Source organism: Penaeus vannamei, unplaced genomic scaffold, assembly GCF_042767895.1.
Source record: "Penaeus vannamei isolate JL-2024 unplaced genomic scaffold, ASM4276789v1 unanchor202, whole genome shotgun sequence".
Classification (NCBI taxonomy): Eukaryota; Metazoa; Arthropoda; class Malacostraca; order Decapoda; family Penaeidae; genus Penaeus; species Penaeus vannamei.
In genome coordinates, this window is record NW_027213206.1 from 5,001 (window position 1) to 21,740 (window position 16,740).

General features: G+C 34.3%; 3 protein-coding genes across 3 annotated transcripts in view; 2 read left to right on the forward strand and 1 right to left on the reverse strand.

Moving 5' to 3' along the window:
• LOC113805776 (cyclic AMP-responsive element-binding protein 5) overlaps positions 1-2,166 on the forward strand; it is a gene marked incomplete at its 5' end in the record, with an annotated part of 5,911 nt that extends 3,745 nt beyond the window's left edge. Inside the window, 2 exon segments of the mRNA XM_027356834.2 lie at positions 1-181; positions 583-2,166. The exon segment at positions 1-181 is cut by the window's left edge and continues 443 nt beyond it. Coding sequence (XP_027212635.2) covers positions 1-181; positions 583-843 — 442 coding nt within the window.
• Positions 2,167-3,632: 1,466 nt separating this feature from the next.
• LOC113805775 (transmembrane protein 70 homolog, mitochondrial) lies at positions 3,633-8,471 on the reverse strand. The gene is made up of 6 exons (XM_027356833.2): positions 8,403-8,471; positions 6,760-6,892; positions 6,238-6,341; positions 5,924-6,053; positions 4,922-5,104; positions 3,633-4,073 (listed from the first exon to the last, which is right to left on the reverse strand). The coding sequence occupies exons 2-6, from the start codon at positions 6,880-6,882 to the stop codon at positions 3,888-3,890; spliced, it is 726 nt and encodes a 241-aa protein (XP_027212634.2). The 5' UTR covers positions 6,883-6,892; positions 8,403-8,471; the 3' UTR covers positions 3,633-3,887.
• A 1,392-nt stretch (positions 8,472-9,863) lies between these two features.
• LOC113805780 (tuftelin-interacting protein 11) lies at positions 9,864-16,312 on the forward strand. Its single transcript, XM_070119429.1, has 4 exons — positions 9,864-9,972; positions 12,185-12,327; positions 12,834-13,036; positions 13,982-16,312. Exons 2-4 carry the CDS (start codon positions 12,187-12,189, stop codon positions 16,191-16,193), a joined length of 2,556 nt encoding a protein of 851 aa, XP_069975530.1. The 5' UTR covers positions 9,864-9,972; positions 12,185-12,186; the 3' UTR covers positions 16,194-16,312.
• Positions 16,313-16,740: the final 428 nt, after the last annotated feature.

Here is a 16,740-nt window from a genome sequence, read left to right on the forward strand (position 1 = left end):
TCTTCCTCTCCCTCATCCTCACGCCCACCCTCACCCACACCCGCACCCCCACGCCCACCCACAGCATCCACCCGTCCACCCAAATCAGCTGCCTCAACATTTCCCCGCCCATGCCGCCCACCCTTCGCTCTACTACCCACACCTGTTGACGCCCATGATGCCCTACTACCCGACAGACCAGGTGAGTGGGATGGGCGCTCACAATTTGGCCGAGGATTTTTTTTTTCCAATATGATTGTCACGGGGTCATGATAGTAGCAGGGAGGGTAATAATAATGATTATATTTGTAAAAATGATTATAATAATGTCATTAATAATCAAGACTTTCAAACAACGCAACTACTGATGTTATTACTACATTTACTACTGCGATTACTACTACTATTACTATCATTACTGTTATTACTACTACTACTACTACTACTACTACAAAGCTCTCTGCAATAAAAGAAAATTTGACAAACTGCAGCGCATACTATCCATCTTTCATAATTAACAGCACTCATATACATTTCAACTGAACAGCTAAATAATGCCTATTTACGAGAACTCTTTTCATAAGAACTCAATTCTCATTCCAGGATCTACAACAAACCCGCAAGCACAAGAAGAAGGAGAGCAGCAAGAAACGCAAGGATGGCAAGAATAAGCAGAAGGAGGAGGAGAAGAAGAAGAAGAAGGAGAAGAAGAGAAAAAGCAGGGAACTCACAGACGAACAGATCGAGAGAACTTACACAGGATTGGACAGGGAACTTGCCGAGGAATTTATTGACTCAACAATGGAACCGGGACTCTCACTCCAAAGGGCCTTCAATACGAGTTTTGATCAAGATTCATTTTAAGAAAACAAAACGATAACGATTAGAGTAATTGGAATAATAAGTGTCCGTGTATTTTTTTTTTCACCCTTTTTTTCCGTCCTGCCAAAATATTGTACATGAAAATACTAACCTCTTTCTTTTATCATATATGTGTTATAAACAATTCCATGACGTGTTTCATCATGTTAATGAATGTTCGAATATCATTCATGTCTTTTTTCTATTATTTCATACTGTTTTTTGTATTATCTATTTTGAATGGGTTCCTTTAGCTTTTCTAGAATCAATAACTTACTGCTAACATGAATTGTAAATGAATTAGGATTTATAACCTCATGTATGTACATATATATATATATGTATATATCATTATACATATATATACTTTCATAAATGTAAAGGTTCACAACTGATTATAATGTTTGTATATAATGAAACTTTTAGTCAGTTCTCAGCAGGATGAAATGTAAGATAATTATTTCATCATCAAAGCCATTATACATTGTACATGTACAGCATGTACAACATAAGTTATTGTACATTTGATCCTTTGCACATTTTATTGTATTGCACATGTTAAAAAAGTCACTGGATTCTTGGTCACAAACCTTTTTCGTAAAAAAAAGAAAGAAAAAATTAATATAAAAATCAGTTTTCAGTGCCATTGATATTATCTAGTAATGAAATTCATACCTACCAATTCAGTATTACATTCTCATAGTCCCATGTGTAAAAGCACATTTGCTGCCAGAAATAACTGCATTTATCAATAGTATTAAAAATGTTTGAAGAAAAATTCAAACTTTATTTCAGTCAAGCTTCATTTTGCATAAATTTTAACTTTTAGAATTGTACTAATTCCTTTTTTTATATTACCCACCTTAAATATGCCCAGTGTAAATATCTTAATATATTTTCTGCAATGTGTTTCATTGCTGCTCAAGTTCATATAACTATAAGTCTAAGTTTGTAAATAGTGCATGATGTGTATATATATAAAAATAATAAATCATATAATGTTTTCTGTCTTTCATTCTCTTTTATACCTAAAGCACAAAATATTATTAAACCTAGCAAAGTAAAACAAAACAACTAATGAGTAAGTAATATTCAAAACAATTGTAAATTACCATCCAATAAACCACAAAAAACATATAAAAAACATTGGTAAAATGCAAAACTTCCTTGACAAGTGCTCTCTATGTTTCATATGTAAAGAACATACATCCAATGATAATAATCTTCTGAATGAACATACATCTAATCATAATTTTCCAAAAAAAAATGAATTGTCATCATAATATTGTTACCTTTTACATGTTAATCAGAAGTAAAAGAAACAAATATGATTATGAACACTGTATTTTCAGTATACATGGAAAAGATATTGTGAACATATTCATACTTTGAAATTGAAAAATATAACTGACAACTTTCAAAACCTATGTTAATTCATAAATTTTCACTAAAATGAAGTAATGAACTTAGGATGCCTCATGTCTTCTCAAAGAGGACTTTTCACATCTGTAAAAATATGTCCCATAATAAAATAATTGATTCAACATGATTATCCTTTGGGTTTCACTATCTCTCCATTTGTCAATTTCTTTTTACAAAATATTGTACATGAAAATACTAACCTCTTTCTTTTATCATATATGTGTTATAAACAATTCCATGACTCTTGTTTCATGTTAATGAATATTCGAATATCATTCATGTCTTTTTTTCTATTATTTCATACTGTTTTTTGTATTATCTATTTTGAATGGGTTCTTTTAGCTTTTCTAGAATCAATAACTTACTGCTAACATGAATTGTAAATTAATTAGGATTTATAACCTCATATATGTACATATATATATATATATATATATATATATATATATATATATATATATATATATATATATATATATATATATGTACATTTAACTTTTTTTCCTTCTTCATAAACCTTCCTTCCCTTTTATTAACTTTCCTGAATATATTCTGATCAAGCTACTGTGTAACAATTAATGTGCTAGCATCAAAACTACAATTTCTAATAATCTGCACCTTGTCAACAAATCTTTATATACCACCTACAATACAATATACTATGAAAGTTTAGAATACCAAAAGAAAACTGTTGATATTGAAAAAATATGTTTATAACCTGAACTATCATTAACTTTCCCTTCTATTTTACTAATCTAAGCATGAGCTAATCATGTGAATATTATCAAACTCAAAATGTGAAGACCTATAAATCTGTGGGAAACCTATCTGAGAATTTTGATTACTTGGGAAAACTGGATAACAATGATATAAGACATATAGTATGGCAAGTCCATATGTGTTTTATCCTATAATGGACTAAACAGATTTTTTTTTTATCTTACAAGAGCTACAGCAAAGTTTCTGGCCATATCTAATCCAAGGTACATGAAAAAATTATTTATATGATAGTTCATATCATTAGTATCTTCATATATGACTGCATGATAGCTGCCAGTCTCCATTCCCATGCATTCTCTATCCAAACCCTCTTTCTATTTTCACTGTATCATATCTCAGCATTACCCAATGATACTTTACAAAACAGCAGATGGTTTAATCCTTAAACGCTTAAAACTACAGAAGATGCAGAATAATACCTTAATAAAAAAATAAATATATACAATTCAAAAACTTCACTTTTATTGTCTGCTAACAGTTCAGATCTTAGAGGAATAAAGTATTATGCACTATGATCATGGACATCTGACAAAAAGTATATTTCACAGAAGAAAAATCATAACACCAGTGAGAGGCTAATAAAAAATAAATAACTCATTGCCACTTTAATATTTTACACTAATCTTATATCATACACATGGCAGAGAACTTCTTACACTGCCCTGACATCTGTATAAGAATGACATCAGAATACTTTTTTACAAAAAAATATACATGTGCTATTAACACAAAAAATTCAGACAAGATGACAAAAGCAATAACAGTAATTTACAAAGGCCTCCATCATCTTCCATTATATTTACGAACCCAATCCCTAAACAAAACCACCTTCCCTCATTCCATGGTTAGCTCTCCTCCTCATGCTTGCCGAGCTTGAAGTCAATGGGCTTGTCGTACCCCATGATCCTGCCGAAGTGCTCGAGGTCAGAGAACATCTTGGGGTCAACGAAGAGTGGTTTGTTCTTGGCCAGGAAGGTGGTGAACATACCTGGAACTGGTGGCACGTGTATGTCCTGGACTTTGAAGTGGATCTGGGGATTGGAAATACAAATATAACACAAAAAACTGGATATATAAAACAATGGGTTTTGTTTCACACTTTGCAAAGCACAGAAAACTGAAGTATTCTTTCATGCTCAAAACAAACAACCAGAATTGCATGAAACACAATGTTGATTATTGAATATCAGCATTTCCAAACTGTACAAAGATCCCATTCATTCAGGTTATTCAGGATGCCAGTATAAATATACAACACATATATTTACAAACATACACACAAATTTAGACTTTCAGAATGGAAAATAGAAACAGATACAAGAGATATAGAAATAAAACCAAACAAAAACACTGTATAGCCATATGTAAAAATATGAAAATGAAAGCAAGATACATAGCTAGCAACAAAGTAGAGCTGCACTAGCGGATAAGCACAATATTCCAAAGAATTCCTAGTTAAACTACACTTTGCTAAAATCAGGACGATCAAATAAGATATTTAGAGTCTAAAATACACTTACCAAACTCTATTCCAGAAATGTAAAAGAAAAGTATTTTTTGCCATAACCAAAACTTTAAGACCCTACTAACAAAGAGAAAATACAACAGCAAAAGAAATTTTAATTTCTGTAAACTCAACATAAAAAATCAATACTACTTCAACTCAGAAAAAAATACATACATATAAAAAAAATAATAAACCCATCTTTTCCCCCCACAAACTACAGAAAAATTGTAAATAATTGCATTGGCACAGCTAACTGGCCACATAATATACAAATGAAACATCAAACATTTTACTGGAAAACAAAAAAAATAAATCTGGCATAAACAGACACTTCATGTCCTTGCACAAGCCACCTAATTGCAGCAAACCAACCTTTTTCTCCCGAAGGAAGAAGGAAAGAGTGGTGGCGGAGTAGAGGTCCTTCTCGTGGTCGTACTCCAGTCGGGTCACGTACTTCTTTGTGATCCAGTGGATGAGGAAGGGCGTTACAAAGGTGAAGAAGCCGATGAAGGAACCCATTGCCACCACAATGCCGAAGCTTGTCTCTGTAGCTTTCTGCAGGGAGTGGAAAGTTTGTACATGATGTCAAGAAGTCTCAATAAGCAAACTCAAAAAGGCAGAGTTAGTTCCATAGCCAAGTGGACATTTTTTAGTGGAGCATGTCCATTGAAAAATATGCCTACTTAGCCATGGGTCAATGTAACAGGCAGTTCCTTTCCAGCCCTTTCCAGACTAACTGATACCAGTACTCACTCCCAACTGAGTCACCTGGTAGGGGCTGGCCATGAGCAAACCCAAGACCTTGCTATGACAAACCCTTCACTTTAACCCTGAGGTATCCAACCACAGCAAAGCCAGCACTCAACCACTGACTTATGCCGTCTCAAAATAAGTATGCTAGGAAAGTAAACGCAGGCATGACCTCCTATCTTGTAACAAGAGCAAAGATGTGTATCTAACAGGACAAAAAGAATATTTTGTATACATGCTATATGAAAAACATTTGAAATTTAAAGAACTGGCACATTAGACTGTTCATGGTAAGTGCCCATGTTAATCATAAATAAACATAGAAAAAAACTTCATCTAGCTCTCAATTTAGTCTGCCACCTTATCTACATGATTTTGTTTAAACAAAATATATTACAGAAAAGAATTATAGTGCATCAGCATATTCAAAAGAGGATAATAACCAAAACATCAGAGGTTTTCTTTCTTAGGACAAAAAGTATGTGCATAAGTATAAAATTGATTTGTTGCTGCCTCCTAAAGGCATGTCAACACAAAGTATAAAAGTAACAAAAAAATCAAAATCATCATATAAACTATGATAATCCATCAGTCTAAAATATGCAACACCATAAGCCATCTCACCTGTACAAGCATAGGCTGCATCATGAGGCCTAACATAGTTGTTGAGAGAGAAAATGTCTTAACCATGCGAATCTGGGTTGACAAAATACCTCGGTAGATTTCTTGCCAAGTTCCTGGACCAATGTCAACCCTGGGGAGAGTAGAGAGTGTTATTTTCGTGCATTACATTATCTCATAAAGTACTTATTCTAAATAGACTTATTCTAAATAGTATAAATGTGTTGATTTTCTCCTCATTATGCCACAATGACTGACATTAAAGAGCCCTGTCCTTAGTTATAGTCTTTATGAAATGTATAAATATGATAACTTACTCAGTGTTGTCTTTTCCTTTTGCATCTGAAGGCTTCTGTACTTCATTACTATAATTTCTTGCAAGTAGAACAAGCTGAGGCTTACTACACTTATTCTGCTGAATCTGAAAGCACAATATACTAGGTAAGCATACAGAAATATCAATCCTTAGCTGAGATTACACAACATATCATATAAAATTCATACAAACTTATATTCATGATAAAAACAAAATCTATAAATAAAATATATATAAATCATAAAAAAATAGCAGAATTAATGTCAAATGCAACATAACTATAGGATATCCCATAGCTTCAAGAGTAAAAAAAAGTTACTTTTAGAATAACTCAGAAAAGACTGGTTGGCCTAACTTCATGCTTGACTTCATTTAAACACCATACCAAGACACAAGTTAAGTACTATTCTCATTACATTACATAAACATCTGGATGTGTTAGAGCCCCTTTTCAACGTGTACCTTGCAGCACAGTCTGTAGAAAGGTTTTCACGTGAAAAACTGAATATCCCAGACACCTTACCGAGAGTATTCTTCCCGGATTCATGCTGCTTGATGATAACACTCTTGGCAGTCTCAAGAGGATGTTGTAGCTGTCTTTCTGCTGCCGTTGGAGAGTGCGCAGGACTCCATATACTCCAGCCATCTTGTCAGGTCTATAAAAAAAAGAACAGATATTAAAAAATGAATTAAAAAATATAGAATTTTAAAAATAATAATAACAAAATAAAAAGGAAATTTCATGTCACATTCTGTATATCCCATGATACATACAGAATATACAAACACAGGAAATATAGATTCTATATGGTTTACTTATGAAAGGCACTTTCTCATCTATAATTCCATAACACTTCTAACAGAGGATTATATAATGATTATGTGAAAGGGTTGATTTGATACATTCTCCTTCAGCTTCATGCAAGAAATTTGGCATCAAGAAGACATAATTGCCTGAGATGATAAGTCTCACAACAACCATGGCCTCTGCAATTTCAGCACTCCAGCAAAAGCCAACAAACCTCCACCACATATTTTTAGCCAGATGGAGCTTTGACTCATTCCTTATTTGGAGGCAAGTCACCTACATCTATCATATCACCAGACTATAGAGTATTTTTCAAGCGCGGAAATCATAGTTTTGTCTACATTTGCGTGGATGGATCTGTGGACGGATAATGAAACAAGTGCGCAGAAAGGTCAAAAGAATTTTATGCACGGAAGATGATTTTAAAAAGAAATAAGCATGTGCGGAAAATTACCCGAGAACTATATTTGCACGGACAGAATTTGACCAAACTACAGATTGGTCATTTCATAAGCTGAAGGCTCGATCTGCTTCCGCTGCAGAGCCAGAGTGGATGCAGCCAAGGCAAGTACTCGAATACCAGCAAATGCATCTTTGATAATTGAATGTGGGCTTCTCTTTACCTTCTGCTGCTATTTCTAGAGTCAATAGTGTTGCTCTATATGTTAATTAAGGATACTGCCGCTCAAGTTCCACCCAGACCTTGTATCAAGATTTGCGTAGCACAGAAACCATGTGTTATAACCGATATCTAAAATACAGCTACATCTAAAACAGTTACGCATACTTACTTATCCAAATAACATTGTATTACACTGCAGTGACAATCTAGACTTGTAATATCCTAATACAATATAGAGAAGCCTTTATTAGGTCTCCCTATGTCACAAAATAAGATTCACGAAGATACGACCAATGTAAAAGTCAAAGAGAAGTGAAGACCTTGTGCAAAAAGCTCACATACAGAATTAGGCTGGATTTCAATAGGTCTAAATTAGGACGAGACTTTGTTAGACCAGGTTTCATTGGTTTGGTTAGGCTAGGTTTAATTTGGCTAAGCTATCCTTTTTTTGGTTATATTAAGGTCAATAATAGATATAACTTGGTTAATGTGGGCCAAATCTCGTTATGTTTGGTTGAAGAAACGGAAAACCGGCTTTGTATATAGCACAGCAGACCCAAGTTACATTCTCTTAAATACTTCTATTTCACCTTCAACCAACCTCAATATCACTAAATCAGCTCTTTAAAACAATTCCTCAATCTACAACATCCTCAAACAACACGAAAATACCTTACATTCATCTAAAACAATGAAAGAATAGAATAAATTCCAGACGAACCGTATCTTTGTTTACCTTTTTCGGCTTCCACGCGAGGCAGACGATGTTCTTCTGCACAATTTAGTGAATAGGTTTTAGTGAACAAGTTTTAGTGAATAAATTTTAGAGAATTACTTTTAGTAAATAGATTTTAGTGAACAGGATTAGGAGAACGAATCGATTATTCCTTTTATTATCATTTATGTTTTATTATTGTTATTGGTATTAAAGTATGACTGGCTTTTTGTTGTTATTGCTGTTATACTTTGTTAGCATTAATGTTGGTGATGGAATTAGTATTAGCATCAATGTTACTATTAGTGTTATTACAATAACATTATCATTATTATTACTTTTGTTGTTGTTGTAGTTGTTGTTGTTGTTCTTGTTATTATTATTGTTATTTTTATTATCATTATTATTATCATTATTATTATTTTATTATTTTTTATTATTATAATTATTATTATCATTATTATTGTTACTATTATTATTATTATCATTACTATTATCATTATTATCATTATTGATATTATTATTATTATTATCTTATCATTACTATTTTTATTATCATTATTGTTATCATTATCATTATTATTATTATCATTATCATTATTATTATTATTATCATTATTGTTATTATTATTATTATTATTTTGATTATAATTACTATTATCATCATCATTACTTTCATAATCATTATCACTGTTAATATCATTATTCTCATTATCATCATGACTGTTATCATTACTATTATCATCAGTATCAGTATCGTTATCATGATTATTACTATCATTATTATCATTATTATCATCATCATTATCATTAACGTTATTGATATTATTATTGTCATCATCATTATCATCATTATCATTATTACTATTATCATTATCATTTCTATTATCATTATCTTTATCATTATCATTATTCATTGTCTTCATTATTGTTCTTGGCATTATCATTATTATTATCATTATTATTATTATTATCATTATTATTATTATTATTAGTAGTAGTAGTAGTAGTAGTGTTATTATCATCAATATTATCATTACTATTGCTCTAATTATTATTATAATTGATATCATTATTACTATTATATTTTTTATTATTACCAGCATCATCATTACTATTATTATTAAAATTATAATCATCATTATAACTATCTGTATCATGGCCATCACTATCATTATTGTTACCATAGTCATTATGATCATCATCATTATTATTCACATTATCATCAATTTTAACTTAAAACATTATCTCAGTATAAATCTACGGTGTTTGAACGCCAGCTTATATACTCGCATTATCCATATTCATAATAACAGAACTTGTAGTGGCTTTCTTATTTGTTAAAAATTCCATAAAGCTCATTTAAAATAATCTAATTTGGTATTTAATTTGTATGTTTGGATATCATAACTTAATATAATGCAGAACAAGGAACAGAGATGATTAACAATTAATATTAAATGCCAATGCAGACACCATTACGTGACCCTAATGTAGCATCCCATTGTATTTGTTGACATCTGTGTTGAAAAACGTCCACGGAAAACGTTTACCAAATAAATATTTAAAGGATATTCAGGCTAAAATACAGGTATGATTTTAATAGGAATGATTAACATGTGTTTGGAAATTAAATGTGAATAAGGAAAGAGAAGGTAAAAGAAGGGAGTGAGCAAGGTATGAAGAATTAAATTTCGGCCTTGGAGAATCTGGGTGATGTAATTTTTATTCATTTTAATGCTATACACAGTAAATACAGAAAAACACATTCTATTAATTTTTCGTTTATGTTACATTCCAGAACTCCCACGTTCCAATGAGGCTTATATTATGTTACCTTTTTTATTAGAGTATGCATAAAGGTAGGAATTTATAGAAAAAACTAAAGTCTCTTGGAGACTAAGTCCTCGCTCGAATAAAGTACATCTGTGGGATGTTTTAGTAAATATATAAGATGTGATGATCAAATTCCTATCCTTATTAGAAAAATATATCCATTGGATACGAGTTCCTGAAACCAAAAACTAAAATTGTACCAAGATGTACAAAGTTTTGTAGAGTACCTCATTTCATGAATGTAGGAAGTAGGATTATGATAAGAACAAAATAGTGCTTCCTAGATAAAACCAGGTGATGATTCAGACACACTGTCCAAATCCCCAAACCCACATCACAAAATTGATTCAAGAATCTAAGCTGCTGTGACTGAGCGTGCCCTTCTGCACTGCCGAAGGGGAGGACTAATAGGGGACTTTGCCCTTGAACATCCCAGGAAAATTGTCTTCACCACGTTATGCACGGCAAGATAGAGCTGAAACTCTTGAACAAGAAGAGTGGGTGGTACTCTTTTTCCCTTATGTGTGGCATTATCGCTCATGTCTGCAGATTATTTCTTGCACAGACGACTGAAACAAGAATATCATCTTTAATGTACCATACCTTAGTGTATTTATACTGTAAAGATTAACCAGCCAGATTTCAATAACCCATCTTTTTCTAAAGTAAACATGAATGCTTCTTTGTTATTCCTAGGGTTTTTAAGAGGCGAAACAGGACAAAGCCTTACACACAAAGAGTGGGAGTAAAATTGTCTTTTTTTTTTTCTCTTTCTTTCTTCTTTTTTTTTCTTTCTTTTTTTTTTTTACCAGATGACAGCACTGCTATTCCACATTCTGCTGAATATCTTTGAATTATATGTTTACTAGATTTTCTATCATTTGTTCATAGATATGTAGAGTTCTTGGGTTTCATGAAAAAGATCTGTCACTGAGGCTGGCAAACAAAAGAGCTTTGGAAAAGTATTTGCGAAATTGGGTACATTACTAGTTATGCATGTGCATAACTAGTAAAAATTAATCATAACCGTTAATTTTTACAGAATGGATGCACAAAGTTAGAGCAAATTGAAGATATTCTATTAGAGGACAAAAAGTAGCAGTTGTTGGTGTAAGAAATAATTTGTAGATACAAACAGTAATGCCACAAATAAAGGAAGAAGATTGCAGGAAGCCCCGCTCACAGCCAAAGTCTACTTGGTGCTCTGTCTTGCCGTGCATACCAAAGTGAAGACAGTGTTTCCGATCAACCTTCCCCATGGGCAGTACCCAATGGATATGCCCCCAATCATGGCAATTTAGATTGTTTAATATAGGTTGTGACATGGAGTTAGGGACTTTGTCTCTGGCAAGTGCATCTGTATTGTATACATTTACCATTATGACTGTACAGTCTTACAGTAAATGGTGTGACAGATATATTTCTTTCTTGGTCAAGCTTTACAGTCTTGCAGGTAAATGTGGTAGATAATTTTATTCCATGAACTGTGGAATAAACATGGATTTCTAGTCTTGTGATTTAACAATGTATTGATGAATAATAAGTACTGGTAAGATATTTATCAGTTTGTACATAAGTGGAGGATTCCATTTTTGTTTATATATTAGCCTTTAGTTTGACTGTCAAGAAGCCCTGCATATAGAAAGAAAGCAAATTATGGTAAACATTACGACCAGACACACAATGGTTCTGAAAATCAAACTGTCTGATGTAATCATATTGGCTGTGTTCTGTCCAAATCAACTTGAAAATTACTATGATCATTTTTTTTTGGTGTTTTATCAAAGGACAACAAACCAGTAATGCTTTTATTCTGGTAAGTTAAAGCTTGGACAGCTTTGACAGAGAGAGAAGAGGAGAGGAAAGGAGAGAGTGTAAACCCAAGGAAAACAGTGTACAGAAAGAAAGAAACAGAAAATCTTCTTTCTTTGCTTACACTTCAATTAAAAACCTCATTTACCTTGCAGATATGTCAGACAACGAGACAGAGAAGTTCGAGGTGACAGACTATGACTTGGAGAATGAGTTCAACACACACCGCCCTGGGAGAAGGATAACAAAAGAACAGCAGATCTATGGTATATGGGCCAGTACCAGTGATGGCGAAGAGGTAAGGGATCAGGGGAGAATCTGTAATTGTTCATAATAGATAAATAAATAAACAAATTACTGAATTGATTAGAAAATAAAAATAGGAAAGGATGAATAAATAAAAGTATCAATATATATATACATATATATATATATATATATATATATATATATATATATATATATATATATATATATATATATATATATATATATATATATGTGTATATATATATATATATATATATATATATATATATATATATATATATATATATATATATATATATATATAATTTTTATGTATTGGTACTGGTATTATGAACAGTTTTTAAATTTTTTTGAGTCACTTAAGGAAAGAAAAAGAAAAAGAAAGAAAGAAAAATTATTGGCAAATGGTAAGGGGCTCATTGGCTAGCTGCAGAAAAAAATATAATAAAACAACATAACGTAGCCCGACCCAACATGACCCACAGTTGAGCTCAGCAATGAACCTTGATCATCCCTATTAAACTTTACTTCCAGGGCGACGACAAGGATGCCCCGCCCCCAGCTGCAGTGCCTCGGGCCCGTGTGCTTCGGGGCGGCCTCAACTTTGTGCCCGGGGGTATCCAACAGGCGGGAAAGAAAAATGAAAAGGATAAGGACAAGAAGGAGGAGGAGGAAGATGAGGAGTCCGAGTCCGAACTGATGCCCAGACCCATGTTTGGGGCCAGCGCAGACTCTAGGTTGGTGGATTTTTTTTTTTTTTTTTTTTTTTTTTTTTTTTTTTTTTTTTCTTTCTTTCTTTGTTACTTTTTTCCTTTTCTTTTTCTTTTTTCTTCCTTTCTTTCTTATTCTTTTTTCTTTTTTTCTTTTTCTTTTTTTTCTTTGTTACTTTTTTCCTTTTCTTTTTCCTTTTTCTTCCTTTCTTTCTCTTCTTTCTGTTATTAGGCTGTTGTTGTTTTTCTTTTCTTTCTTTCTTTCTTTCATTCTTGTTCTTTTTCTTTATCTCATTCTCATTTTTTTCTTTCTTTCTTTTTCTCATTCATGTTTTTTCCTCTTATTTTCTTTCTTTCTTTCTTTCTCTCACTTGTCTTTTTTCTGCTTTTTATACCTGTACACAGATTTTTTTTTTCTTTCTTTTTTTTTCTTGTCTCAATTTTTTTGCTTATTCATTTTCTTCACTTTTACTTTTACTTATGTTTTTATTTTATCCTGATATATTTGATGCCTTCTGCATGATTATAATGATAATAGTGATAATAACAATAATGATAATGATAACATCATCATCAATAATTTTTCATTATTATTATTATTTTTATTATTATTTCTGTTACTATTATTTTTAATATTAATATCATTGTTGTTATATTTATTTTTGTTATTTTTATTATTATTATTGTTATTGTTTTTGACCTGACTATTATTTTGTTGTTTTATCTTCTATTTTAGTGTTGATTATTATGAAGGATTTGAATACCATGCACAAGTACTAAGTTTTCTCTTTGTTATATTTATTTTTGATATTTTTATTATCATTGTTGTTGTTATTGTTTTTGACCTGACTATTAGTATTGTTTTTGTTGTTTTGTCTTCCATTTTAGTGTTGATTATTATGAATAATTTGGATACCATGCACAAGTACTGAAGTTTTCTCTTTGTCAAAGTGATGTTTGCTTCCTTTTCAGTGATGAGGAAACCCCCCTGAAGAAAGACCTTCCCACATCTTTTGGCAGCAAGAAACCATCGTCATACGCCTCCTTTAGCTCCTCATCCTCCAAGAGAAATGACATAGCTGGCATGCGTCGAGGAGGACCAGGGGGAGGGGGAAATGCAAGCCTCTTGGGTAGCGGTCTAGGTGACTGGGAAAAGTACACAACAGGCATCGGTAGCAAACTGCTCAAGAAGATGGGTTTCGAGGAAGGAAAAGGCTTGGGTAAGAATCTGCAGGGTATTGCCACCCCTGTGGAAGCCAACAAGCGCAAGGGCAAGGGAGCCATTGGCTTCTATGGGTCGGAGAGGAGTGAGAGGTCCCTCAAGGACTTCCCCGTACATGATTCAGATGAGGAGGAGAAGGAGAAGTTCAAGGAGCAGCTGCAGCAGTGGAAGAAGACCGGGAACAAGAAGAAGATCAAGTATGTGTACAAGAGTGCTGAGGAGGTGATCCAGGAGGGAAAGTCCAAGAAGCTGAAGCCCACGGATGACAGCCACATCACCAAGACCAAGGTTATTGATATGACAGGACCAGAGACCCGTGTGTTAAGCAGCTACCATGCCATTGCAGGCCAGAAGAGCATTGTAGACGAGTATGAAGAGGACAAGAAGAAAAGATATGAGCATTTCGACTTACCAGAATTGCTACATAATCTTCAGATTCTGTTAGAGAAATGTGAGGATGACATTGTTAGGAATGCCAGAACACAGGAGAGAGAAAATGACAGAATTGTCCACCTAAACCATGAAAGGGAAAGGTACGAGACTCTACTAGAAAGAGAGAAGAAGGAACTGGAGAGCCTAGACCAAGCCCTCACTCTTGTTGAGCGACTGGAAACTCGTCACAAAGAACAAACCCTCAGCCTGAGCGAGGCAGCATCCATCTTCACTGAGCTGAAGCGGGACTATCCCAAGATATACAACACATACGAGATCCCCTACCTAGCACCCACATACATAACGCCCCTTCTGAAGGAGCTGCTCAGGACTTGGAATCCGCTGGCTCAGCCTGCAGCACACAAGGACATTTTTGCAACCTGGCAGAAGCTGGTGGACCTGGGAGGGGGCCAACAGCAGCAACAGCCTGGAACAGACATGCCTATGGACCCTTACCACCATCTTGTATGGGAGACATGGGCTGCAGCTGTGCGCTCCACTGTGATGGGGCCCTGGGAGCCACGGGACTGTGGCCCACTCCTGGCTGTGCTAGAAGTTTGGAATGTGCCACTTGTACCCGTGTGGATTCAGGGACACTTACTTCAGCACGTTATCTTGCCACGCATCACCCGTGCAGTGCATAACTGGAATCCTAGGCAGGATACTGTTCCTATACACACATGGCTTCATCCCTGGCTGCCCTTGCTGGTGGATCACCTCCAGTCTGTGTACCCAGTTATCCGCCAGAAACTCTCAGCTGCCCTCGTTCACTGGCATCCATCAGACCGGTCAGCTAAAATGGTGCTACAGCCATGGAAAAGAGTCTTCACTGACATTTCAATGACTAATTTGATTCAGTCTAATATCCAGCCCAAACTAGAAGCAGCATTAATGGAAATGACCATCACCCCCCACAGTCAAAATTTAGATCCATGGCACTGGTTCCTTGATTGGGATGACCTTCTCACTGCCCAGATTTCCATTGACATTCTGGAGCGATGCTTCTTCCCTCGCTGGTACCAGGCTCTGGGCACATGGCTCTCAGCCAATCCTTCACATACTGATGTGCTTGCCTGGTATAAAGGCTGGAGAGACCTCATGCCCAAGAGTGTGGCTAACCACCTACAGGTCCGCCAGAAGTTCCAGCAAGCCCTGGAGGTTTGCAGTCGTGCTCTGAGCTACCAACCAGGTGCAACAGATCAATTCAACCTCCTCTTGGCTGGCCTCGACAAACTGAGTGAGCCTCCTCCTCCCCCTCCTCCAGGTTCTCCTCCCATTCAGTGCTCCAAGGACTGGGCAGACATCATCAACAGCGCACGCAGAGAGACACTCAGCATGCGAGAGGTTGTGGAGAGAAGGTGCCAAGAGAGAGGCATTGTATTTGTACCACTGCCAGAGCGCAAGCATGAAGGCAGACCTGTGTACAGGTGTGGCAAACTTAATATATCATTCAACAAAAATGTCATATATGTTCATACAGAGAGAGGATGGATGCCCAAAAGCCTCACGACATTACTGGATGATGCCTAGTTATATTTATTGTAGGTAAGTCATCGGTACCTTACTTTATAGTATATATATTGTCCTAGATTGTAAGGTGAATTGTATCTTTTATCCATGTTAACATGTAATTAAATGTAAAAAAGATTTAGTTCCTTTTTGTGAATTTCCCTTAACAGTACAAATTTGATGGATGGATTCTTTTTTTTCAGTCTTGGGTGTCTGGTTGAAGATACCGTAGCATAGTTGCGACAGCATCTTGACACCAAACAAGACAAAAAAGTATAATTTTTACATAAAGTTTTATTGTTTTTAATGCTCTGCACTTGAAAAAAGCCTTACATATACCATATTATAAACAATCATTCAGATTATCATAATTAACCTCTTATTTACCAAGGTTCTCCCAAATCCCTGACACAACCCCCCACAACCTAAGATAAAAATTTCAGGCAGGTTTCAATTAAAAAAGAACTCAACACTTGGCAAACACAACTTATTGAAGGCCCCTGGCTAATAGTCTTTTTTTTTGTTAACCCAGAGAGACTGGTAAAATTATTGGTTATGCTGATGATTT